General features: G+C 46.1%; 1 protein-coding gene across 3 annotated transcripts in view; it reads right to left on the reverse strand.

Moving 5' to 3' along the window:
• Window positions 1-146: 146 nt before the first annotated feature.
• Window positions 147-27669, reverse strand: part of Mknk1 (MAP kinase interacting serine/threonine kinase 1) — a 45465-nt gene continuing 17942 nt past the window's right edge. For 2 of the 3 annotated variants that reach the window (XM_013016955.1, XM_013016954.1), the window contains exons 3-13: window positions 24585-24686; window positions 21871-21968; window positions 17871-17950; window positions 15772-15845; window positions 13082-13186; window positions 9884-9939; window positions 6838-6933; window positions 5207-5401; window positions 3890-4054; window positions 2763-2806; window positions 147-1446 (exon numbers count right to left, since the gene is read on the reverse strand). In XM_013016955.1, the coding sequence (XP_012872409.1) occupies window positions 1191-1446; window positions 2763-2806; window positions 3890-4054; window positions 5207-5401; window positions 6838-6933; window positions 9884-9939; window positions 13082-13186; window positions 15772-15845; window positions 17871-17950; window positions 21871-21968; window positions 24585-24684 (1269 nt within the window). In that variant the 5' untranslated portion in view covers window positions 24685-24686 and the 3' untranslated portion in view covers window positions 147-1190. The remainder of the gene's footprint in view (window positions 1447-2762; window positions 2807-3889; window positions 4055-5206; window positions 5402-6837; window positions 6934-9883; window positions 9940-13081; window positions 13187-15771; window positions 15846-17870; window positions 17951-21870; window positions 21969-24584; window positions 24687-27669) is intronic. The other variant, XM_013016956.1, reaches the window with a different exon arrangement.

A 27669-nucleotide genomic window follows, 5' to 3' on the forward strand; every position in this document is an offset into this window, starting at 1 on the left:
GGATCAGAGGTAGGATTTACACGCAGCATTTACATTATATCTGGAGGAGAGGTCCTTACAAGGGATCTTGGCGCCCTACCTTGCCAGGTTGAGGCTTAAGTCTTCAGGTCTGTAGGTAAAAAAAAGACCAATAAGGGAGCTCTGGCTAGAATTTAAAATAGTTTTATTAAAATAAGCAAAATGTAGTGGCTATGGTTATATTTTCTTTATGTAACTCAACAGCTTATCTGACAATGGCCACACTTTCATTCTCCAGGGCAGCAAGCAATGGGTCAGATCAGGGCAGTGGGCTGCCTTCCATTTGGCAAAGTGCTCCATCTATCTGGACCTGCATCATTCTCCACACAGGCCCCAGGGGACAGCAGGAGTGGACACCCACACTGTCTCCAAAGGGCTCATCATAGTAACAACTTAAAACCAGTTCAATTGTGGGGAGGAGCTGATTAAAACCTAAGTCTGCTCTGTGAAGTCCATGGGCTTGCAGCGAAGTTAAAATGTTCCTGTTTGCTGGAAAAACATGGTTAAAAGAACAAATACTTAAAAAAAAAAAAGAAGTAATACTGACTTTAGCAGCAGTCCCAAACAAGGAAGAGGATGATAAATGAGGAACACATTTTGGTCACGGCAAAGAAAGATTATGTGCTTCTCCATGCTACAGACTGGAAGACTGATCTGCCCTCTGAGGAAGGGGGGCTCCATGCCCTTCCTGAATTGAGGGGATGGCTTCATTCAGCCAAAGAGGACAGGCAAAGAGGACATCCAGAGGACAGAGGAAGGGGGAAGGACCGTCAGGAAGGTGACAGTGCAGAGAAGCACACGGGTCCAGCAGCCCCTGTCAGCTTCTTGAAAGCCGGCTCCCTGGAGGCTGCTGAGGCCCCAGCAGCCCAGACACAGCTCTGCTGCAGGCTGGATGGGGTCTGCAGGCAAGTGAGCAGGTGGAGCCCAGCAAAGAGATGACCCTGCTGTAGGCGATTATGCAAAGTGACAAGTGATTGCTTTCCATTTCAAAGACAACCCCTTTGGAAAAAGCTTTTTCCTACAAGGACCCTGGGGAGATGGGGGTTGTGTGGGAACCCCAGGGCCTTTGTGGATAGGAAAAGCTAGACTGGAGTGGCAGAGCAGCCCCTCAGCTTGCTCACAGACTTTGGCCTCGCAGGTTCCGGGAGTGCAAGGCCTGCACAGGTCTGGGTCTAGGAGGTGTGGCTGGAGTGGTTGAGTCCTGTAGGTGTTGGGCATGGCTTAGCATCTCCACCACGGCCTGCTTGGGCCAGGGCCCGCCGGCGGGCCAGGCGAGACTTGGAGGGAGGGGAGAGCTTCATGGAGCAGAGCCCCTTAATCAGGGCCTCCTGCTCCTCAGCCAGTTCATTCTCCTCATGCTGGGACAGCTGGCGGTTAAGGGCGATGGCTTCAGCCGCAAAGAGTGTCAGATCCATGGTGCTGCTGTTTCTGCAGGGAACAGAAAAGGCACAGAGAAGAGGGAAGCAGAACCTAGGGTCAGCCAGGCCAACTCTGGGATATGCCCACTCACTGCTGGGTTCTATACTCCCAGGAAGATTTTCCTGAGACACCAGCTACTCTTTCCAAAGCAGCTCGTGTATCGGGTTGGAACCTTGGTTGACTGAAACTAAAATGGTCTTTGAGCTTCAAAGGCCACACTGGCTGGGCTGCACACACAGGACAAACTGCCCCCTTTCCCCAGAGCACCCTCCTCTAGGTCCCACCACTCTGCACACAGCTCTTCCTGAGACAGCAGTGACACTAACTCTCCTGGTAGGGCAGGATGCTATGAAGCAGGGACTGTGTATTTATGTCAATGTCCTCAGAACCCAGGACATGGCAAACCTATGACAAACACTTTGGGTCTGCCTAATCAATCACCTAAGGGGAATCTGAAGTTAGGTACTTGAAGGCATGAGGAACAGCTGGGAGTCTGGTAGGAACCCTCGCTGGGCAGCAGGGGCAAACAAACAGACTATGCAGCCTAAAACTTCCCTGTGTAACTCCTAAAAGCTAGTTAAGAGGCTGGATCCCTAGAGATTTCCCATAAGGCTGAGCCCCAGTCATACAGTGTGGTCTCAGAGATTATATCATCCAGTGTTGTCATAGCTGTCTTGATTTAAGTACTCTATGATGTTTGCACATGATGAAATTGCATTTTTTTCTTTTTCCTTTTTTTGGTGCTGGAGGTCAAATACTACAGCCTCATGCATGCTTACACCTCTGGCACTAGGAAATCACATTTCAAACTACACATTTCTCAGGATGTATTCCCATCATGATCAAGGTACTGAACACAAAAAGCTCTTAGCACCATGTCAGATGTGTTGTAAATATTTAAGACATGGAGGCCAGCATCATTACTGTCTGTCTACTAATGCATGTGACAACTAGTCCCTCTACCTATATTGCCTATACACCCCTGGTGAATAACCCACAGGTAAAGTCTGTCTGGATTATGAATGGTGCCTGGAAGTTACATTCAAAGGGGCATACAAAACAAGTCTTTGTCCTGAAAATACTGCAAGTCCTTAAAGGTGCCAGCAAAGAAAACAATTTAGGTATAGAAAACCAAGGGAGAGAACTACCTGGAGGGAAGAAAGAGAGAACAGGAGGTAGAGAAGGGGCCAGGGGACCTCTCCATTAAAGGGCACTTGAGCCCAAGGATGGGCTCTCTGTCCCCCACCTCCATTGTGATACGGTTAAGGGCTTGAAGGAAAGTAAAAGCCAAGGAGCAAGGGCGCTGGTGTGATTGGAGCATTTACCTCTGGAGGACTTGCGGCGTGGGGAGTCCCCTTTCTGGAGCTTGCTAGAATGGGAAGGACAGATTGTGGGTAAGTGCTGCTCCTTCCTTCCAAGGGCTACCCCCACCCCAGGCCAGCACAGAGCAGACAAATGATTACACTACAGGCACTGGCCCAGTGTGCCCAGTGTGGAACTTGGCCATGCTTGTCTGCAGGGGTAGAGCTTCCAATGAGAGAAAAAGAAAGGTTCACTCTGAAGTCACAGCCACTTCTGCACAGACAAACTTCTTTTTTCTGGCAAAGTCCCAACTGCCCTCCAAGATCCAGCTAAAGGGTCACTTCCTTTTGGGGAACAGCTCCCTTCCCTGTCATAGTCCCAAGCAGAGGTGAGGCCTTGGCCCTTTGAGCCCTTAGAACTTTAACTTTCTTTTTTTTTGGGGGGGGGGTCCGGTCGTGGGGCCTGAACTCTGGGCCTGGGCACTGTCCCTCAGTTCTTCAGCTCAAGGCTAGCTCTCTACCACTTGAGCCACTGTGCCACTTCCGGCTGTTTTCTTTTTGCTTACAAGGTGCTGAGGAATTGAACCCAGGGCCTGATGCATGCAAGGCAAGCGCTCTACCACTGAGCCACCTTCCCAGCCCCGAATTTTAACTTTCTACATGTATTCGCCATATCAATTCACAACTGTCTCTCTGTCCACTACGAGTGTGACGATGGACTTGGATCTTAATTGCCTCTGCAGCTCATCTTTGACATACAGTGGTGCTTACTCTTGGGTGTTTAGGAATTAGCCACTGAGATATTCTGGTGCCCCACCTGTGCCAATTTTGTATTAGAAGATGGAACCACAAGCCTTTGGTGACACCATGACGCTGCTGCCTAGGGTGGATGTGGCTGCCAGTGGTGAGACATGTCAAATCCCTGGAGGGCTTATGGCCAAAGTTAAAGCCAAGTGTTTGGAAGCAAGGGCTCTGCTAGGGCTTGGTGGGGGAGTAAGTTTACTGCGTGCACAGCAAGGGAGCTACTATCTCACCTCCCTCAAACTGGCGGCAGCCATTCAGGCTGGTGATTGGCTCTTGCTAGGACGAGAGCTTCCTCATGGCCACACCACAGGCCTGCAGAGGTGGCATGCACTCCAGCCCATACTCACCCCCTGCACCCATGGGTGCTGCAGAACTTGGGCCGCACTGAGTCTTTGCTTTGCATCTCGAACCAGGAGCTTGGAGATGAGGTCCTTTGCTTCACTGGAGATGTGAGCCCAGTCCTTGTCAGGAAACTCATACTTGCCCTCCTGGATACTCTCAAAGAGCTTGTTCTGGGGAAAGATTCTTCATGAGTCACACTGGCTGGGGATGGGCTGGATGAACCTGTCATTGATTTGAGCATTCTTGTTCCAACTAACCTCATTTGTAGCTGTTGCTCATGGCTTGAAGTCACTATAGATGGGGACCCCTTCTGAGAACCCTCCCCCCCATTCTCCCCTAAGTCATCAAGCAATTCAGAATGCTCTTGGTAGGCCAGGGTGGCTATGCCACTTAGAGGGCTGTTAAGAGAATAATACCATAAAATAAAACCTTTCTTCAGCCCTTTAGTGAGGTCTTACTTCAAACTGGCTTCTGGCAACTTCCTAAGCCTTGACCCTAACTACCGACAACCTGTTTCTCTCTTCTTCCCTGTATACATGCAGCCGTTTCACACCTCCATGTTTGCCCATGCCATTCCTACTTCTCTTTTTAATTGTAATATTAGAAAGGTGATGTACAGAGGGGTTACAGTTACATAAGCCAGGTGAAGGATATCTTTCTTTCTTTCTTTTGGGCAGTTGAGGGGCTTGAACTCAGGGACCTAGTTGCTGTCCCTTAGTTCTTCTGCTCCACCACTTTGAACCTCAGTGCCACTTCTAGTTTTCTGGTGGTTAATTGGAGATAAGAGATAAGATTACAGACTTTCCTGCCTGGGTTGGCTTTGAACAGTGATCCTCAGATCTCAGCTTCTTGAGTAGCTAGGATTACAGGTGTGAGCCACCAGCACTGGCCAAGAGTACATTTCTTTTTGGACAATGTCACCTCTTCCCTCGCTCTCTCCCAGTTTTTCCCTCCCATCCCCATTCTTAAGTTGCACAGTACACTTTCAACATAGTGTCCAGTGAGTATCATTGCTGCACTTGTTCACCCTTTGTCTCTCCATTTCTGTACCATTCTTACTTTTTCCTTGTCCTTCTTCCCCTGGGCAAGACATCTATTTCAAAGTCTACTTAGCTATGCTCTCTTCTCCAGTAATCTTCCCTGAACTTCTAATAGGGCCGAGTGTCAATCTCTGTTTTGTCTGTGGCTGCTCTGACAGAAGAGGCGGGAGCCCTGCAAACCTCTTCCAGATCAGGAAAAATCTCCTAGTACAGTCCTGCTGGGCACCCCACGGCCACCCTGATCCCTTACGGCTTCACAGTGGATCCTGGGGGTGTGCTTACCTGGCACACCCTGCACACCTCTCCTCGGTCCCAGCCACAGTCAGCTCCACAGTGTCCCACAAAGGGGGGGTAGCCACTCAGCATGATGTACAGGACCACACCCAGGCTCCACAGGTCACAGCGCTTGTCGTAGAAAGTGGCCTCATCTCTGAAGACCTCTACCACCTCAGGGGCCATGTACTCTGCAGAGCCACACTGTGGGTCAGGGTTCAGGGAAGGAGAGATGGCACAGAAGAGAGATGAGTCCAAGGGAGAAGGGATAGCAAAGTGCAGAGTATAAACATAACACAGGATAGATGGAGTCAGAGAAAGGGGAGGGGTAATCTGGACAACCAATATACTGGCCTGATCAAGAAAGGCTTAAACTGAGCCCACCCTGCCCCCTGGTGCACATGGCCAGGTCCAAGTCACCTTCTTGTTTTTTAAGGTACTTCTCTAATGGAAGAACCCCTGAACAAGAAGCCCAGGACCCCTTTCCTGCCTCAGCTCTCCATAATGAACCCTGCATCTGTTCTGGGAGAGAGGCCCATAGAAATCCAACTCTTTCCAGCAAAGACTTGTTAAAGTGGCTGCCCAGGCTTCTTGCTAGCTTGGGAGCAAGGAAGCATGGGATTTAAAATTAAGAGACAATTAAAGCTAGAAGACCTCTGATGACAAGAACAATGCTGCCACCCCTCCCATCCACAGGGAGAAAGGCAGGGCCCAGGCTGGGACACGGCACAGCAGTGCCAGAGCCAGGCCAGGGTGCAAAACTGCCCTCCTGTCCTTGCCCAGAAAACCCCTGAGAGGAATGAATCACATTCGTTTTTGTTATCCTCTTCATTATTTCAGGCTCATCGACAAGTAGCTCTGCACTCCTACCCCACAAAAGGAATTTGATTGGAAGGCAGTGAATGCTCTCAAAAAGGATATTTTCTTTGCTATTGGCAATTAGATCTAATTAATGATTTTGAGAACAAGGTACCTACCCTAGTGTGTTAGAAGCTAATACAGAAGCATTCTAATAATGTTGCTTAGAGTAAGATGCAATAGAGCATGTTTAAAGGCATGCTCTTTAACAAAGGCTATTAGGGAAAAAAATCACTTATGAAGCATGCAAATCTCAAAAGAATTATCCTAATTATAGTAATATCAAGTAAGTACAAGACATATATTAGGAAGAAGCAGCTTCCAGCAGTACAATCTGGGTGTGAAATATGAAGTGGGATGAGTAAGTAACAGGACCAGCAATCCTATGTGGAGGTAGCCTGGGGCCAGATTCACCACAGAGACTATGGACTTCCCCGTATGGGGTGGATAGCACCCATCCTCTACCACCATGGGGGATGCCACTATACAAGAGGGAATGGAACTCTCCTATCCATGTGTCATGTGCTGACCAGGCTGGAAGTCATCTGTTTTCATCTGGGAGACCAGTTTCAAGTCTAAGCTCCAGGGCAGGTTTGGGAGCTACTGGTACAGAGCACTGAAGCAATAGGACAATTCCAGAGCCAGAGAATCACACAGGCCTGGGATACACTTGGTTTTCCTTCTTCATCCCTCTGTTACAGATGCCACAGCTTTGGCTGGGCATGCCACATGCCCAGCAACCTAGCAGGAAGGCCCGGGAGGAAGTGGTTGGTCACACATACCGGAGTGGTTAGCTCTGGCGTGGTTATAGGAGTGCAGGAGTTGTTCAGTTTTACCCCACTACCCAAGTCGAAGTCACATATTTTCACCAGAGACACCTGCACAGAAAAACAGAAATAAGAGGCCACAGATTAAGTGGGCACTAGTGGCTCACGCCTGTAATCCAGCTACTCAGGAGTCTGAGATCTGAGGACCACAGTTCAAAGCCAGCCCAGGCAGGAAAGGCTGTGAGACACTTATCTCAAATTAGCCACCTAAAAACGGAAAGGTAAGTTGTGGCACAAAGTGGTAGAATACCAACATTGGGGAAAAAAAAAGCTCAGGGATAGTGCCCAGGCCTGAGTTCAAGCCCCCACCACCACCACCACCACCACAACTATCATCATCAACAACAAAAAACACTGAGGGCATGAGGAGACTGGTATGTCTAATGAGGGCTGCACGGTCATATGGTCATCATGCCAAAATGCTCCATTTACCAGGCCTTCTTTACTCTCCTGTCACTAACTAGGAGCCAGCAGGTGGTTGTTGCCAAGGTGTGTTCTTCCTCATGTATTCTTCTTGGAGAAAAACCGATGAACTAGATGCTAGAGTTAGAACATTTCTGGGTTATGCAATATTTCCAAGTTTAGCCTTTATAGGAACTGCCAAACCATTAGCTATATTTGCATTCCAATTCCTCTATGACCTCACCAACCATTACTACTGTCCATTTAAAAAATACTGCCATTCTAGTAGTTTTGTAGTCTCACTGTGAGATATATATATATATATATATATATATATTTATCTGTGTATCTATATACTATACATATACATGCATACATACACACATTAAAAATGTATATTATATATTAATTATATAACATCTAACACTAAATACTGGTGAGCATCTAGCTCACGAGTTTTTCTAATCCTGAGGCTTGAGCATACGACTTGAGCTTTTTTGCTCAAGGCTAGTACTCTATCACTTAAGCCACAGCTCTACTTCTGGCCTTTCTTTATTTTTTTTTGGCTGGCTAATTAGAGGTAAGCATCTCACTTGACTCTCCTGCCTGGGCTCATTTTTAACTGCAACCTTTCTATCTCAGCCTCTGGACTAGCTAGCGTTTAGGCCTGAGCCACCAGTCCTATTTCATTGTGATTTGCAAATTTCCTGATGACTACAGACATTGAGTATTTTTTCCTGTACTTCTTAGACAGCTTTGGGAAACATCTATTAGGTGCTACTAGATTTTGGTACCAGGGTTTTGTGCTTGCTAGGCAGGAACTCTACTGCTTGAGCCACACATGCAGGCCTGGGCCATCCTTTTGTTCTGAGTGTTAAGAAACCTTTTTTTTTTTGAGCATTAAACCCTTATCATATATATGTTTTGCAAATATTTTCTCTTATTCTGTAAGTTGTCTTTTCAGTTTATTGGTAATGTTCTTTCTAAATTTTAGTTTTTCTAGCCATAGCAAAGGAAACAATGACGGCTATCATGAAGAACAAATGCAGAGGCTGGGAAGGTGGCTCAGTGGTAGAGTGCTTGTCTTACATGCATGAGGTCCTGGGTTCGATTCCTCAGTACCACATAAGCAGAGAAAGCCAGAAGTGGCACTGTGGCTCAAGTGGTAGAGTGCTAGCCTTGAACTGAAGAGCTGAAGGAGAGCGCCCAGGCCCAGAGTTCAGGCCCCATGACCAACAGGAAAAAAAGAACAAAAAACAGAACAAATGCAATAAAGGACCTGAAAATATCTGTAAGCCAGTGGCAAAAGGGGTAAGTTTAGAGCACCTACAAAGTTTGGAGGTCAGCCTCGATAGTTTTAGTGTTGGCTCTTCTGCCTTTCAGCTGAATGACTTTATACAAGTTTCTTAACCTCGCTGAGCTTTACTTTCCTCATCCTTAAGATGAAGATAATAATAGTATCTACCTCAATGTATTTTGTAAATACTAAATAAGCATAAGTGCTGGGCACAGCATGAGCACTTGAGAAATGTTAGCTATAATTATTAATCCTAATTATGGCAAATTATAAAGTATTATGCCAGAACCACTGACAACAAATCACAAGATCTTATTCGAGCTAAGACATTATCAACCCTATTAAGATCTGTACCTAGCAGACTGACTCACTCACAGAAGTTGTCTATACCCCAGGATAAGCTGCTCTTGTCTACACAGATGTATGGAAACATATGGAGCTGGGACTGTGGTCTACAAATTCTACCAGGGCCTAAATCTCTTCTAACAGACACAGAAGTTCTCAAATTCATACACTCTTATGAAAATGCAAATGATTCCATTTACTAGTAGGTTGGGTTAAGGCAATGTTTACAACAGACTGCATTTATTTACTACCAAGCATAAATGTTTTCTTCTTAATGAGATCCTTCAAAAATAGAAATGGAAACAGAAACTCTTTTTGAGAACTTGATGCCTAATTATTACTTCAATGGTGGACATCATTTGGCATCCATACCGTAAACATCATTTATGGGGAGAGATATGTCCATAAAAAGCTGAATTCTTTTGGGGCTGGGAAGGTGGCTCAGTGGTAGAGCGCTTGCCTTGCATGCTTGAGGCCCTGGGTTCAATTTCTCAGCACCACATAAGCAGAAAAAAAAAAAAAAGCCGGAAGTGGCCCTGTGGCTCAAGTGATAGAGCGCTAGCCTTGAGCTGAAGAGCTGAGGGCCAGCACTCAGGCTCTGAGTTCAGGCCCCACAACCGGACCAAAAAAAAAAAAAAAAGCTGAATTGTTTTTACTCCCATCAGTTGTTCTACAGGTACACGGGACAAGAAAATTACTGATGTTGTGCAGGTTTTATATAGTTTACAGCCTGCATGGTTAAGCCAATCATAGAGATAAAGAGCAAAGAAAGGATAAGGACTAACTACTTGAAATGCTGAATCATCTCATTTTAGGCAACATAATCTCATGTGTCCACAACAGTCAGCTTCAGTTGATACCTGAGGCCGAAAGAACTGCTAACAATCTCTACTGGAAGCAGTGTGTTACTCCTGATTACTATGAACTGTAACATCCCAATCAGCATCCAATCAGTACCTTTTCTGGAGATTCACATAATATATTTTCTGGCTTTAGGTCACGGTGAGCAATGCCTGAAATGACAAACAGCAAAGAAATGGTTAACATATGCACATAATTATCAAACTTTCCACACACAATTAATTTTTTCCAAATGCTGTTGTTCGCAGATTAATTCCCAATTATGGTACATTAAAAAATCAACGAGCTGCAGGAGGCAGAAGTAACCAGAGACATAAACCAAAAGCACAGTTGATTCTGCAAGTTCTTTTGAAGCACAGGCTTTAGAAGTCTGGAAGGGATAAGAAGGGCTAAATGAATCCCAGCCAGCCTACTTTCAGCACTGCAGAGACAACCAAGAATTCTTATTGTGCTGCCTGACACAGAGCAGAGCAGAGAGCTCTGCAAACACCAATGCCTGCAACAGCAATGCAGAAATAATTAGTGCCTTGTTTAAGAGCATCTCAAGGGGCTTAGACTCTCTACCTCATTTCTTCTTGTATAGCTGATCCAGAAAAACAAACCTTGTGAATCTCACAAGGCTTGTCAGATTCCTCTCCCCTGCTTGGAGGTCCAAGTCAGTCCTGCCCACAGCAGGGCAAGGACACTTTTGGCTTAAGGATACTGTCCTTCAGAGAAGTTGCCCCAGCATTTTGGCTGGATCTTCTATGAAGGACTGCAAATAGCAGCTGACCCCTGGAGGCGTTGAAAGCTGCTAACCAGGCCAAGAAGGCATCTAAGAGGGGAAAGTCATTTTCTAGTCATAGAAAGAAAGAACTAATAAACAGAGTCATGATGTTTTGACAGAGAATAAGAAACCTTTCCTCCTTCCTTCCACGGTACAGAGATAGGAGACCTGTAAGGTTGAGCAAAAGTCAAAGACCTGCTTCCAAGGACTGGAAGACAGCAGAGGTTTCTTGGGTAATAGAAACAGCAGACTCTACTTTCCTCTAATTCTCTGGACGATCAACTCCTTAGGTAACCACCACTTCTCTACTAGAAAGCAAAGGCCTGGGGCTGGGAAGGTGGCTCAGTGGTAGAGCGCTTGCCTTGCATGCCTGAGGCCCTGGGTTCGATTCCTCAGCACCACATAAGCAAAAAGAAAAAAGCCAGAAGTGGTGCTGTGGCTCAAGTGGTAGAGTACTAGTCTTGAGCTGAAGAGCTGAGGGACAGCACCCAGGCCCAGAGTTCAGGCCCCACGACTGGACCCAAAAAGAAAGAAAGAAAGCAAAGGTCTATCCTACCTGAGGCACTTAACTAAAGAAAAGGCCAAGCTGCAGCATGCTAAGTAACGTCATCAGTCACCTAATTGAATGAGAACCCAGAGCAACTCAACCCGGCCTGCACAAATTGAGTCAGACTACTGCTCACTGCACTAAAAGTGAAGGATATTTTCCATTACAGCAAGTGCTCCCACAGAAGGATCATGAGCTGCACACGGAGCCTTACTCTTCAAATAGGTGCCCGTGGCCCATTCGTCCCCTCAGCCTGAGAACAACTCCAGGAGCCAGCCTGTAATAATGGGCCTGCCTGTGTGAGTGCACCAGCCATCCGGCAGCTCCAGTTCATTTCCCAGAGGTTAAGCTGCAGTGTGTCCAGTATTTAAAAGTAAGGAACTTGTTTCAGGGCTGACCCATTCTTGCCAATTCATCTTCCCAGCATGAAGTTATTTAGAAAACAGCCAAATTCAGCTGGAAATCGTTTTTCATGCTCTCCAACTTCTACTCACATGGGCAACTGGCCAGTTAGACATTAACAAGCACTTCAGAGCTCCTAAGACACCACCAGCCTCTGTTCCCTTTGGTGGATTCTTGTAAATAAATAAATAAATAACAAACACACCCCTTTACCCCTCCTCCAAGGTATGGCTCTTGTAAAAAGCATGACCCAGTTTTGCAATCTACAGAGGCAGCTTGGGGAACAGTTGTAAATCTTTGTCAGGCAGGTGTTACCTACATGCATCCCAGCTTTCAGAAACACAACTGCTGCTATTCATCACACTGTGGAGGGTACAGATACTTCCTTCCAGGAATTTTCAACCCTAACATGGCCACTGTCAGTTTTTGGATCTCTGTCAGCTATTGGAGGAAACCAGACAGATTCCTCGAACCTGAACCTCCAGCACATCTGCCATGCCACATCAGGCAGCACTCTACTATTGGCACAAAGTGAGATGTATGCATAGTATATCTACAGTTGATCCTGAGCACTCTAAACCAGTGCGGCTGGCCACAGTCCATTGTGAAAGGAATATTCCCAAATTACTTATTCTTCCAGTCCCCTGGCAGAATGTTTTACCTTATAGGGAATAAAATTAGAAATATAAATATTTTCTGCTTGGCAGTAGATGAGGGGAGAGGAAATAACATTTAATGAAGAACTACTATGTGCCAGGAATGATGTTCCAACCAAGCCCCCCCCCCCCCCCCCACACATCCACATATCACCATATACAAATAAAAATACATTTTAAAGTTGGGTGAGGTTGCCTACATCTGTAATCCCAGTACTATGGAGGCTGAGAGGCAGGCCGATCCCATGTTCATCTGAGGCCAATGGGACATAGAAGCCCATACCTATAACCCTAGATACTCAGGAGACAGAGATCAGGAAGATCAAGATGGCCAGCCTGGTCAGCTCAGGGACAATACCAAGGCCCTGAGTTCAAGCCCCACAACAGACCAAAAAAAAAAAAAAAAGCTGGGTGCAGTTCTGTTACACCTGATTAATGATGATGATGATGATGACAGCATTTTTTCATTTACTATAAGCAAGATCCATTAAAAACTATACATATCCAATCATACCAATTTTTAATATGCTTCAAAAGACTAAATAAAATGAATGACACTAAAATATTTACATTAGAGTGATCATGTCATGCATGAATTTCATGTTCTTCATCAAGAAAAGAAAAGGAGCACCATCTACTCAGAATTGCAGTGGACACATGAACACAGGATTTGTTCAATTTGAAATTCATTTATTTCCTTCTCCCTTCTCCTGTTTCCCTATCCACTACCTATATTACAGCTCTACCATCCCACCATTCACAGTAGAAGCCAAGGAGTCATGCTGGACTGCCCCACCTGTGTGGGCAGCTTGATAGCTGCACCAACTCTCGGGCAAGCTCCCCTGTGAAGCCTATCCCCTCTCCCTTTGTACTCAGAGGCTGTCCAGCCTAACCTGCCTGCCCAAGGTGGAGGCTTGGATCACCTTTGGTATGTAGGAAGTCAAGGGCAGCAGCAACATCCCGAACTACTCGGCTTGCTTCTAGTTCATTGAAGTGCTTCCGCTTCTGGATGTGGGCTAGGATGGAGCCTGAGGAGCAGAGGGAATGTGGAAGAATGAATGTGAAGGGTCTAGTAAGCAGAGTCGAAGCTTTTACAAGTTTGGGATGGGAATACAAGCTAAATGTATGCTAAATGTCCAGCACAAAGTATGGTCTTTTACAGAGGAGGGACTAGCATGTATCTGCTGAACAAAACTGGACTTTAACATTGTGTATCTATAAAGAACTCAGAAGCAGCAAAGAACAAGTATATATATTGTAAAATAATAATGATGATAATGATGATGATGATGCCAACTGGGGCTGATGTAGCTTCTGATATCAAAAGAACTAAAAAAAATGTACTCTTTACATGACTTATGTAACTGTAATCCCTCTGTACATCACCTTTATAATAATTTAAAAAAAAAGAACTAGAAGCAAATGCACATAGGGCTGAGGATCTCAGGAGTATTTCCTCCACAGCCTCTGAGGTCAGACCTAGCTAAGAGTTCATACTTTCCAATGGGAGATATGTAAAAGTCTGGAAACTGGAGACAAACTCTTCAACTTTCCCCTATGCTACTATTATTATTTTGCTAGCAAGGGATAACATTTATTGGGAAGGTATTGTGTGCCAGGTACTACACAATGCTCTTTAAATAAATTCTCAACTATAATTGTAAAAAATGGGCAGGACATCAATCCCCATTTCAACTTGATGCCAAATATGGTTAAGCAACTAGTCCAAGATCACACCCCTGGAGGTGGCAAAGCCAGGACTTAGGGCCAGTGCGTGGACTTCCTTCAGCAGGAATGTGATCTAACCACTGAACGCACCGCCTGAGCCAGCACACTGTTTACCCTCTAGGTCTGGGGGAAGCTCACTTAGAGCTGTACTCTTGTTGTTGTTTTTTGGGTCCGGTCGTGGGGCCTGAACTCTGGGCCTGGGCGCTATCCCTCAGCTCTTCAGCTCAAGGCTAGCACTCCACCACTTAGAGCCACAGCGCCACTTCCAGCTTTTTTCTTTTTGCTTATGTGGTGCTGAGGAATCAAACCTAGGGCCTCATGCATGCAAGGCAAGCGCTCTACCACTGAGCCAGCTTCCCAGCCCCTAGAGCTGTGATATGGCTACCAAGAACTGGTGCTGCATCCAGCATTCCAAATACATAATTCACGACCTGATGGGGCTTGGTGTGGCACGGGATGGGGTGGGACAGACCACAGGCATGATCATATAGCTTGGCTTCATGTGAGCCATACTCATTACTGAAACCCCACAGCTGGACTGAAGGTGTCATTCCTGTGTCTAAGCTTACTGCTTATTATTTCTGTTCTCGTAGGGTGTTTTGTTTTTTGTACAGGGAAGGGATGAAAGAAGCACATGTCATCCAATCCAAGCTGTCAAAGGTCATCCAATCTGTCAGATTAAAAAATCAAAACAGCTGGGCTGGGAAGGTGGCTCAGTGGTAGAGTGCTTGCCTTGCATGCAAGAGGCCCTGGGTTTGATTCCTCAGCACCACATAAGCAAAAAGAAAAAAGCCGGAAGTGGCGCTGTGGCTCTAAGTGGTGGAGTGCTAGCCTTGAGCTGAAGAGCTGAGGGATAGCGCCCAGGCCCAGAGTTCAGGCCCCACGACTGGACCCCCCCCAAAAAAAAATCAAAATAGCCTATCATGCTAGAACCAGCTCCTACCTAGGCTCTGGCTTGTTTTGCTGTAGTAAGCCTCTTGTTTCTACATTTGTTAAAAGAGAGGGCAGAGAGTAATATTCTACATGTTTCTAAGGCAGTCCCCAGCCTACCTAGTTGTTTTAATGATATAAACAACTAACATTTCTTGAAACATTCATTAGTGCCTATTAGGTACAGTGCCCTGCATTTCACATGGCCTATCTCTTATAGTCTTCATAGCAACCCCATAAGGCAAGCTTTACCAACAGACAACAATGCTGTTTGGGAAACAAGGTCATATAGTTGGTAAGTGATAGAGCTAGATATGCTTAGCTTTGTGCCTCCCTAACCACCAGGCCCCTCTGTATACCCCTCCTCTGAACTCCACACAGCTCCTAACCTTCACCTTGCAAATGTGTCCTATGGTTGGGTGAGGAATGGGAAGGGAAAGTGTTTGTCTAGCTCCTTCAGAAAGGCAACTTCAATTCACACATGTGGGAGGTAATAGCAGCATGGTGGTAGGCAAGAGTGGCATCCGTCCCCCTGACGGGTGGCATGTTCTTGGCCTCCCCTCTATCATGGGTCTGTGTCTCAAACAATGGGACACTCCTCTTTTCTGTTCAGCCTATATAGACTTCACAATGTAAGCTGAGCTTCCACCCCATAATTAATTTAGTTAAATAGTGAATGTGTCAAAACAGGGGATGGATAAATTGATCACTAGATGTATCTATATATATATGACTTCTATTATAATGAAAAGGCATTTACAGAAAGCCCACACAGGTGACATTCTAAGCTCTGCAAAATGCTAATTATCATCCTTCCCTCCGGCTTCTCCCAAATCAAGGGCAGTTTTTAAGTCCTTCATCCTTTGTATTAGCTAGAAGTCTCTGGGATTCGTGATGGATGATCACCACCCTGGGTCTTAATCCAAAGTCTAAACACATACTCAACAAGAAGTACCTCCTTGTAATTTCTCAAAGACCAAGTAAAACCTGGTGTCATCTTCAAAGAACTCAATCAGCTCCAAAATGTTCCTTAAATAGGGAAAAATAGGAGGAAAGGGAAGAGGAAGGGGGATAGTATTATATATTAAAGTCCACTTACAATACACAATGAAAAAAAATACAACATCCTGTAGCAGAGCAGAAACCAACTTGAATCAGAATGCTTATTAGAGACCCATGTTTGAGAAGCAGCCAATGGTGTTAGCAAGATTCAGGTCACCTTATCTTTCCATAATGTTTAGTCTCTGGTGTTTTCACCAAGTCTGCGCTGTCAAACCCCAACCCTAAAACCCACTAGGTAGAGTTATAAAAAAAGTCCCGGTCACATTAAACTGAATAAAATCTGCAGCCGACTGGAAGCAATTGCGCCTAATAACACTGAATAGTAGGTGTGTGTCCTGGAGGCAAGCAGCAAATAATTACTTGCCCTCCCTCTTGCCCATAAATCACGGGGCAGTATTTACATTGCCTGGAGAAAATGGAAACATCTGTCAAATAGACTTGGGGCCTAACGTGGGCACCGCTAGACCCTAACTGCTAAGCGCTGTTTAATGAAACGGCCGCGCTCCTGGCCACCATAGCACTTGTGGCCTTCCCCGGTGAGCACTCGCTGTCTGCCCAAGTACTGTGGTGCTCGGCCAACAAGGTCGTCTTGTAGCTCAGTAGGGAAGCTACTGGCCTGGATATTGGAGGTGTTGGGGGCTTTTTTTCTTTGAAAGAATGAAATAAACCAAGTAGAATCTCTAATGCTGTACTAAGAAGCTGCAGGGCTGAAAATAAAAATCTGTACCTCATAAAAAAAATGCTGACCACTTGGGGAGATACCAGGCTTTTTATTAGTGTGAAGGCGTCCAAATAAGATGGCCAAAATGGCCTAATTGGAAAGATTTTAGAGGCAGTGCCTAGAGTTAAATCAACAGCAGCCCCCATCCTCCAGGCTTAATGACAGAGCCATCAATACCAGGCCACTGGCTCCCTGCTGAACCTGCCATAGAGGAAGCGTGGGCAAAGCAAGTCTGGGAGGTGACTGATTTAAAGCCACATTGGGAGGGCCCCTCATTTGGAACAGTCTAATACAGGGCTACAGGTTAGTGTGGCCCAGATATCAAGCAAAGAGTACTGGCCTTGGTTTTAGGGTAGCAGTATTTGTGCATATGTAGGCCCTGGCTTCAGGTAGCAGTATCCATGCATATGTGGGACTTCTTTTCAATCTCATCTTGGTATTAAAGAAGCCCCAGCTGGGCACATCTATAATCTTAGCTACTCAAGAAGCTGAGATCTGAGGATCACAATTCGAAGCTTGCCCAGGCAGAAATGTCCCTGTGAGACTCTTATCTCCAATAAACCACTCAAAAATCGGAAGTGGCTCAAGTGGTAGAGCACTAGCCTTTAGTGCAAAGAGGCTCAGGGAGAGCACCCAGACCCTGAGTTCAAGGCCCAAAACCAAAAGAAAAAAGGAAAGAAACCCCAAAGATTTTATTTTATTTTTTTGTCGGTCATGTGTCTTGAACTCTGGCCCTGGGCACTGTCCCTCAGCTCTTCAGCTCAAGGCTAGCATTCTACCACTTGAGCCACAACACCACTTCTGGTTTTCTGGCAGGTTTATTGGAGATAAGAGTCTCACAGATTTTCTTGCCCGGGCTGGCTTTGAACCCTGACCCTCAGATCTTAAGCCTCCTGAGTAGCTAGGATTATAGGCATGAGCCACTGACACCCAGCTAGCCCCAAAGATTTCTATCAAGCAACACTCAGCCGGTCCCGCTTCCACAGGCACTAGAAGGAAATGAAACATCATTTTTAACTCAGCCACTGACTGCCAGTGCTCACCCTTCTACCTTGCTGGATGGCTAATAATAGTGTTTCAGCCTAAAGAGAAAATGGCTTCTTGGGCCTACTGCTATTTATCCTCCTTCCCTCCATCCTTCCTTTCTCTCCCACTGGAAGATCAAATTAGGAGGAAGGGTTGACAGTAAAGCACTGGGGTCAAGGGATGGTAATCTTTTCTTTGGCCAAACCTTTCCCAGAGAAGCAGCAAACACCACACAGGACACTCACTTGTTTCCTTGACACTGGTAGAGTGTCTCCACCTCCCGGAATACTCGACTCCGACTGTGGCCTGCTTGTTTTTCAATGATCTGTGGGAAGAATAAGATCTGTACACCATCTGACCTCACCATAGCCCCTCGACAGGAGCCCCTAGGAGAAGGCAAAGGCAGATACAGTCCAACCCCCAGTTTTAAGCAGGAGTCGGGAGTAGGTCTTGGTGACAGGCATGTAGCTCTGTCAGGGAAGCACGAGACTGGCATGAGGAAATTCAGCCAGCTGCAGCCATATATGACACCAAGGAAGCCTATGTGGCTGCTGCCTCAGCTGTACATAGCAGACAGAGGCAGCCAGCAAGAGTCTATTCAGTTCTTTCTGCCTCATGAGAAACAAGTGAGAGCCTCAGTGGAAGGACCTTCTAGAGCTGGAGAAAGTAGGAGTGAGGGAGGAAGCTCTGAGGAACAACAGCCTCCAGGCCCAGCTCAGATGCCACTCCACAACTCCCCAGGCAGAAGTAAGCACTTCCTCTTCTGAGAATTTAACTTTTCTGTATGCAGACTTCAGGATAAGTAATTTAGACACTTAATCTCAGTGGACCTTTAGAACTGTGTCAAAAGATAGGATGGTATAAAGCATTCTGTTCATAGCCCAAAGCTGATTCCACAGCCCCTCGCTATCCTACATCAAAGGGTGTCTGCCATGACCCATCTCTCCTCAGTTACTGTAGGCTGCTCCCTCCACACTTTTATCTGGAGATGCTTTGCACATGCTGGCTGTAGGATCCTTGAGTCTACAGAGTAGTGGTTTCTGCAGGGATTCGCTGATTTAGAAAAGCTCTCTGGAACCATCCAGAGTTCCAGATCTTTAGAAACAAAGCCTACAGGCAAGTCTTCTTCAGGGCTGGCCCTGTCTTATAACTCCAATGGGATCATTCAGTTCCTTTCCTCCAATACCGCTCAGGAAACTTCAAATATCTCCAATATGCTATATCACAAACATTCATAACCAACTGTAATTTCCTAACTAAACCCATATCTGCTAGTAAAACACTATGGGCTCATTTTCTGAGCTATCTTCCAGGTACAGTTCTAGGGGAATAGAAGCAATTTGATGCCAGGTCTCATTCACTAAGCAGTTCAGGTCAAAGTCAGGGAGAACTTCCCAGCAGATAGGCTTTCCAATAACAGGAAGCAGAGTTGATATCTAGCAGGCTGTAGCCACTAGAGATGGGGAACAGAACATGAACAACTACTGGGAGGCTGGATCAAATTATCTAGCCATTTTTCTGGTCCTGAGGTTCATCATTTGGATGGCTATAGGGAAGCAGTGATAAACCAAGTCTTGAGAAGCTATGCTGGGAGCAGTAGTCCATCTTAGGGAGCTTTCAGAAAGTAGAGGTGACATGAGACATGGGCAGAATTGCTGATACCAAAGATTTGGCACACCAAAGCTGGTGTTTGCCCCAAGCTTCCAGTGGGACATGCAGCAAAAGGCCACATTTCCACTTGTGACTCGATTTGGAAAAATAGATCTGTCATCCATAATGTATCAAACCTTTGAAAACCAACTTATATTTGTGGGTGTCACCACATACATTTATGCATAATTTAAAAAAATTGCTTGCAGACCAGTGCCAGTGGCTCATATCTGTAATTCTAGCTACTGAGGAAGCTGAGACTTGATCCTGGAGAATCAGGGTTCAAAGTCATCTCTTAGAAAAAAGCAAAATGCTAGACTGAAAGGCACAGTTTAAATGGTAGAGCACCAGTTGTGAGCAAGAAAGCTGAGTATGAACATAAGGCCCTGATACCAGCACCAAAAAAAAAAATTACTTGTAATTCTTGCTGATCTGTTTTCAAGAGGAACCAATTTTTTTGAAACTAGCTAAACTTGCCAGAATGTAGAATCACCTTAGACCTGGGGCTCAGGTGGCTGATTCAAAATAAGCTTGAACTGCCCACCTCGGATTTGGTAAAGCTTTCTCTACCTTTTTTTTGTTGTTGTTGTTGGTCATGGGGCTTGAACTCTAGGCCTGGGTGCTGTCCCTCAGCTCTTCAGCTCAAGGCAAGTGCTCTACCTCTTGAGCCACAGCATCACTTCTGGTTTTCTAGTGGTTTTTATTGGAGATCAGAGTCTCATGGACTTTTCTGCCCGGGCTGACTTTGAACCGTGATCCTCAGATCTCAGCCTCCTGAGTAGCTATGAAAAACTTGCGTGAGCCACCGGTGCCCAGCAGCTTTCTCTAACTTAATGATTATTTATTTATTTTTGTCGGTCATGGGGCTGAACTCTGGGCTTGGGCGCTGTCCTTGCACTCTTCAGCTCAAGGCAAGTGCTCTACCGCTTGAGCCACACAGTGCTACAAGTTTTCTAGTGGCTTATTGGAGATAAGAGTCTCATGGACTTTCTGCCCAGGCTGGCTTTGAACTATTATCCTCAGATCTCAGCTTCCTGAGTAGCTAGGATTACAGGTGTGAGCCACCGGCACCCATCTTAGCTTAATGATCCTTAAACATTGGCAAGTCTCAGATTTACTGAGCAGCTTAGTGAAAGCATAGACCCAGGCTCTCTCCTATACAAAAAAATTGGCTCTCTATACACCTTATCAACTGGTTGGGTGATCATCCCCATGTTCCCAATATTGCATCAATCGTTCTCCATCAGAGTTCTCAAACTGAAGTAAGCATCAGCATCACCTGGGTGGTTTTCGGACATTCATACTGCGAGGGCACTTCCAGTTTCCGGGTCAGTAGGTTTGGGGTAGGGCTAGATCATGTATCTTCCTCACGGATTCTTAGGTGGCACTGAAAACGTGGGGGACTTCACTCTGAGACTCAGAGCTCTCCATCCATCCCTCTTTCCACAGGGGGCCGCCAAATGAGAGCAGTGTGATGAAGTGAGCCACACCAGGGCCATACAGCTAATTAAAGGCAGCACTGAGGGTACAAGTCACACCTTCTGCCCCTGAAGTTGAGTGCATGGTCACTTGAGATTTTAGTTCTCATGATTCTGATACTGTACATGACTACTTGGTGGTTTGTAAAGTATTACTACCACTACTGGTTCTTTTTTTTTTTTTTTTTGGTTGGTCATGGGGCCTGAATTCTGGGCCTGGGCACTGTCCCTTAGCTATTCAGCTCAAGGCTAGCACTTTACCACTTTGGCCACAGCGCCACTTTCAGCTTTTTCTGCTTATGTGGTGCTGAGGAATTAAACCCAGGGCCTCATGCATGCAAGACAAGCGCTCTACCACTGAGCCACCTTCCCAGCCCTTACCAGTTCATTTCCAATTGCATAACCACCTCATGAGACAGGAAGGGAATTCAGAGATGTAGAAAACAAGGCTTAAGGAGGTTAAATGACTTGACCAAAGTCAAATAGTACTAATTTGTCAAAATGGAGATTGCAGAAGGGCTTCTAGTTCTAAACCTGGCTTTCTACCTCCTGTTCATTTCTTACTGTGTTTAACAGAGAAATGAGAAATAGCCTGCTATACTTCAACCATTGTCTTAAGCACATTATATGTATTAATTTACTTTTTTTTTTGGGGGGTCCGGTCATGGGGCCTGAACTCTGGGCCTGGGTGCTGTCCCTCAGCTCTTCAGCTCAAGGCTAGCACTCTACCACTTGAGCCATAGTTCCACTTCCGGCTTTGTTCTTTTTGCTTATGTGGTGCTGAGGAATTGAACCCAGGGCCTCATGCATGCAAGGCAAGCGCTCTACCACTGAGCCACCTTCCCAGCCCTGTATTAACTTACTTAATCCTCACAATTCTATACAGGTTTTATTAATATACCCATTTTACAGATGAGGAAAACTTAAGGACAGACTAGTCAAGCAACTTGCTTAAGCTTACATAGCAATCAAGTAGAAAAAGTAAGATCTGAATCCAGTGACTAAACATGGCTTTGGAGCCTTTCCCCCGTTCTTACTGAGCCACGATTTTGCAAAATGTACCATTTCTTTGGTTGGGGACAAGCTAGGAATGACTAATTGCAAAGTTAACACTCACTTTGACAGCATACTCTTTGCCACTCTGCAGGCTCACAGCACCTTGAACTTTGGCATAGGCTCCCTCTCCCAGCAATTCAGAGGTCAGCTTGTACATATCTAGAGGGGAAACAGTGAGAGGAAAACAAGGTGAGTTGCAGGGCGCCAGTGACTCAGCCTGTAATCTTAGCTACTCAGAAGGCTGAGATCTTAGGATCATGGTTTGAAGCTATCCTGGGCAGGATGAGATTCTTATCTCCAATAAACCCTCAAAAAAGCCTGAAGTGGTGCTGTGGCTCAAGTGGTAGAGCGCTGGCCTTGAGCAAAAAGAAGCTTAGGAACAGTGCCCAGGCCCAGAACTCAAGCCACAGGACCGGCAAAAAAAAAAAAAAAAAAAAGAACACAAGGTGAGTAACCTCACTTCAAGCTAATATGAAAAAAGAGCTCTGTCACATGGCTTCCCTGGTTTCACCAGCCAGGCAGAACAGGCTATGATGACTCTGTAGCCATCAGTGATGAGATGTGCCACTTTCCCTGTCAGTGCAGGATTTAAGTCTTTTGAAAAGATCACACAGAATGCATCCTGTTCCTCATTTGAGATGAGGTCAGAGATTGAGTTTCACCTCAGTACCTATTTCCTGAGCACCTATTCTGTGGTGGATAGCAAAACAAGGACAGACTGAGAAATAAGATGATGTCCCTCCCTTCTCATACTCCACTGGGAAGACGGACACATACACAAAGGGCCCCAGAATAAACCAGGCACTGGGGAGTTCCATCCTGGAAAGATAGTATAGTAAAGAAAAAAATAAACAGAAGGGGCACAATTTAAAAGGACAGCATTTATTCATTTACTTATTTGCTGAGTGTTTTTTTTTTGGGGGGGGGTCCAGTCATGGGGCCTGAACTCTGAGTCTGGGCACTGTCCCTCAGCTCTTCAGCTCAAGCTAGCGCTCTACCACTTGAGCCACAGCGCCACTTCCGGCTTTGTTCTTTTTGCTTATGTGGTGCTGAGGAATCAAACCCAGGGCCTCAAGCATGCAAGGCAAGCGCTCTACTACTGAGCCACCTTCCCAGCCCTTGCTGAGTGTTTTTTATGTGCCAAGCTCTGTGCGAGGTACTGGTGAGATGAAGGTGAATACCATTCTAATTGATTCACACAATAGAGGTAGAGGTTTCTGAGAAGTTTGCCCACAGGAAATCAGAGATACAAGTAGGATATAAGCAATGCCTTGAGGTTTTAGGTAGACCCAGAGACTTAGAATAATAAGCCTGGGCTAAAAGAATTTTCAAGTGACCTGCTCAAGTTCATAAACAACCCGAGCTCTCTGAGCCCCTCTAAAGAAAGCCTCATCTTCCCCACAGTCCTCCCTTGATCCACTCCTTAGTTTTTCTTTCTTGAGGCAGCCTAACCTTTAAACCCATTGACTGAGCAGAAGACTTTAAACCATGATACAAGACCTCATCTCAGGGGCTGGAAAGGTGGTTCAGAGTGCTTGCCTTGCATGCATGAGGCCCTGGGTGCAATTCCTCAGCACCACATAAGCAGAAGCCGGAAGTAGTGCTGTGGCTCAAGTGGTAGAGCACTAGCCGTGGGCTAAAGAGCTCAGGGACAGCACCCAGGCCCAGACCAAAAAAAAAAATCTCATTGCTCTTAGTCATGAGAAGTCCTTGATTGTACAAATTATCTTTAACAGGAAAATCATCTGTTCTCAGAAAGAGCGAAATACCTTTTAGAATGGTTTGCAAGCTGTTCTAAAAATGCCCACCCATTGTTGCCCTCCCCTCATGCACACATATACATATTCACAAACAGATACACATGCATACCATTTGAATCAAGGGGAAAACAAATAAAACAATGTCTTAGTACTTTCTTGGTCCCATCACGGTCTGGACAGGCAGCTGCCCATATGAACAGATGGCCCACGGCTGTTTGTAAGTATTCTCCCACAGTGCACACTTTGGCATTTGCTCTTACACATGTCAGCATGTGTAACCAATGGTAACCAATATTCCTCACTCATAGAGTGCTTGTTATCAGAACACTGCTCAAAACAATCAACTAACTGGTGTGTCTGCAAGGCCAGGACGAGGGCCCAGGAGAGAAAGAAAGGAAACAGGTGCTGGGACACGTGACTCTCAGGAGCAGTTATTGGTCTTTCTGGTCCTTAGCAGAGGTACCCAGTGAATCCATCCTTCCATCAAAGGCCAGCGAGGACAGACCAGTGCAGAGTCTGACCTCTCATATAGAATGTCCAAAATGATGACACATGTCATGTTCCCTGAATACCACACACACACACTAAAAGGAAGTCAAACACTGCACACATAGCTGCAATCTCTGGGAGCTCAATTCTCTATTGAGAGAAGATAGCAGTGTCATCTGCAGTCATTCTTGCTTCCTCTTCTGTGGTTGTTCTGCCTCTCCACATCCCTTCCAGGAAGCACTGGGGAAGGACCATGTCTGCAGAGGAGCTGGTTTACACAAGGATCTCACTTGACTGGCCTTTCTGCCTGCCAAGGGGGTGCTTGGAGGTGAGTGTATTGTCTGAGAGCTTTTCCCATACCTACTCACTCTGTGTCATTCCTTTGTGTAAATTCACTCACTTCTGTCTTCTTCTATCACCCAGATGACCACAGCTGGCTCTAACATAGGGCATCCTGTGATTTGCACAATAAACACCAGGATGCTCCCTCCTCATGGGGAACCACAGGCTCAAATCTAAGACTAACCTTCAAACCTTCCCGGCAAGGAGTCAGTGGCCCGGGACTTCCGCTTCTTCTTTCTTCTCTTGTCACTGTCCGCGATGGGAAGGGGCTCGCTGCTGCCCATCTCTGGGAGACAAGAGGAGATACAAGGGGAGTAGCAGTGTACTGATCGAACAGTAAGTTTACCCAGAGGGAGAAAAGGGGGAGACTCAGGAGCTTTACACTGATGGTTTTTAAATATCTGTGAGGACTATTGATTTGTTTTGACCCAGAAGGCAAAACTAAAGGCAAAACCATTACAGGAGATCATTAACTGTGGAAAGAAACTCAGACAAGCAGGCTAGATTAGAAGCCTTCACCAAGCTCATTAGCACATGGATTTAGATCTGCTAGCAAACCATATTCCCCCACTGGAACAAGGGATCCACAGCAGGGCCCTACCAGTGACAGCCTTCTGCCTCAGCACCAGAAAGGCGGGACTCAGAGAGATGGACTGGAAAGGTGTGGGAATAGGGGCTGTGGATAAAATCAGAGGCCCCAACAGCATCCCTGTGGATGAGCACAGGGTTGCAGCTGCTGCTGGGAAAGTAACAAGAGGGATGGGATAGTGTTAAGAACAGCTCCAAATTCCTCCACATCCAGGAGCACTGACCAGAGTGCCCATGCAGCCCAACAGCATTCTCTCTCCTCCCCAGTGCCTTTCTGAGAGGGGGTGCAAGGAGGGACCACTCAATAGCCTGCAGATGACAGGTCTATACCAGGCGGCTTGATGAGGTCACTTATTACAAAAACATCATTATCTTTCCCTGGCAGGCACCTGGCTCCCATGTCTTTAAAGGGAGGATTCATGAGGCAAACACAGACCTGGGACAGACTGGGCAGGAAAGGGTCAGGACAGAAAGAAACAGCAGGAGACTGGGAAAGAGAAAAGGGGAACAATGAACCAGTGCCCAATTGCAGTTCTGTTTCTAGGACACTCTAGGAGGGGCCTTCCCCTGTTAAAGATAAATTACTTATAGAACATGTCATGCCCCTGATCCAGAGTGGAGCCTTAATACTCTTTGCCCGCAGTTAGAAATAATAAGATTTCTCCGAAGTCTCTGGGTCTAAATCCCCACCAGGGTGATTAAACCTCCACATCCTTCTAAAATAGAGGCACTTGAGTGCTGATGGGGCAGATGATGTGAAGGACTTTTACACCAACCTTCAATAAACAGAGGCTCTGGGTTGTTGGGCTTTTTGCTTTGCTTTTTTTTTCTTCTTCTTCTTCTCTGAGAGATTTTAAAATGGAAGCTGGCTTTCTGCCTATGGAGGGGAATGGCCCAGTCCCTTCTCTGAGGGAGGGTCTGGCTAAATGTGATGGAAGGTTGATTAGAGCCAATGCAGTCTCAATACTATTCCCAGAGGTGAGCACATGGCAGCCATTATGAGGAAGCACACGGAATGGTCCTTTCAACACCGAGATCCAGAAAGCTAAGTGTCTGACAGCTCAATTTAGGTGCATTCTTCCTTCCACTTTGGGACTCTGATGACAGAAGATTTTCAATGAGAACAGATAACCAACTAGGCAAAAGGAATCCATAGAGGATCTCAAAATGTACTCCAGCTTCACGCACAAGCTGTAACACAGAACAGCAATGCCCTATGAATTTAAACAATTAAATGTAAACACAAGCACTGGAATACTCACAGTAACCAGTTAAATGAGAAGAAAAAAAAGCAGAAATGGCTGGGAAATAAGACACAGGATCACTCATCTTTGGGACCTTAAGGAGGGGTCACTGGGCCCTTGTCCTGAACAGCCCAGAGGGACAGTGTAGCCCATTGTCAACTCCTGTTCCATCAGCACTGAAAGCCAAGTGTGGAGTAGACAGATGTGAGTGGACAGATTTTTGGTTCCAGCTTCCTTCACCCTCCCTGTCCACATTCCAATGGTGGACCTGCCAACAAGCGAAATAGCCATCAGGCAGGTAGTGCAGATCAGCAGGCGAGCTGGCGGCATTGTGACTCACAGGGGAGGCTCAGCCACACTTATGGCTCTAACCCTGTTAGCAGCAATTTATGCTTGCTCTTTACCACAGCAGGGCCACAGGGCCTCCTGTGGAAGCAGCATACCTCTGGGCAGCGCCACACACTCAATATTAGATTTTATGGCTTCGCACACAAAGATAGAGTACCTGGTCTATTCTGCATGGAGCTCAATGGGAGAGGGTACGCCAGAAGGGACAAGTGGTTAAGACTTTCCTTGCAAAGAGAACTTGCTGGGGGAGAGTTGTTTTTGAAACTAGGAAGGAAAAACATAGGAAGACAGTGACATGAAAAAAATGTTAACCTCTCTGTTTTCACAGAGGGAGGACGAGGAGGGAAGGGGATGTCATAATCCCACCAAGGGGTTGCTGGTCCTCCATCTGGAGGCAGATCACAGGCTCTTCAGTTTCATCAGAGTCACTAGCAGTGACTTAATTCAGTATGCGCCAGTCACTGGACAAATGCTTCCTCAGGTAGAACCATAATCAAGCTACTCTTGACCCACTTGATTTCCCCAGACTAGGAGTTCTTCTTGGCTATGGAACCCAGCTTAAAAAGTCCTTACCTCTCTGTAGCCCCCTAATAACTCCAGATAAATTAGAGTTTGTGCAATCTGGGGGCAAATCATAGGTACTGCTGCTGTGCGGAACTATCTGGTGCTCCATCCTCTGCTCTCTAACCCTCTGGGAAGAGCTCTGCTAAGTACTGCTTTTACTTTGCCTAGGGCATTCCATGTGTTCCTAGAGGCCAAGATTGTCCCCTGTGCATACTGTTTCTCCTATAGATTGTAGCACAATGTCACACGCATATCCTCCATCAGAAACTGTGCTAAAAGCCAGATGCCTGTGTCTCATGCCTGTAATCCTAGCTACTCAGGAGGCTGAGATCTGAGGATTGGAGTTCAAAGCCAGCCTGGGCAAGAAAGTCTACAAGACTCTTATCTCCAATTAACCACCAGAAAAAAAACATAAGTGGTGCTGTGGCTCAAGTGGTAGAGTGCTAGCCTTGGGCTGAAGAGCTGAGGGACAGTGCCCAAGCCCTAGAGTTCCAGCCCCATGACTGATCCCCCCCCAAAAAAAAA

This window comes from Dipodomys ordii, unplaced genomic scaffold, assembly GCF_000151885.1.
Source record: "Dipodomys ordii isolate 6190 unplaced genomic scaffold, Dord_2.0 Scaffold33, whole genome shotgun sequence".
Lineage (NCBI taxonomy): Eukaryota > Metazoa > Chordata > Mammalia > Rodentia > Heteromyidae > Dipodomys > Dipodomys ordii.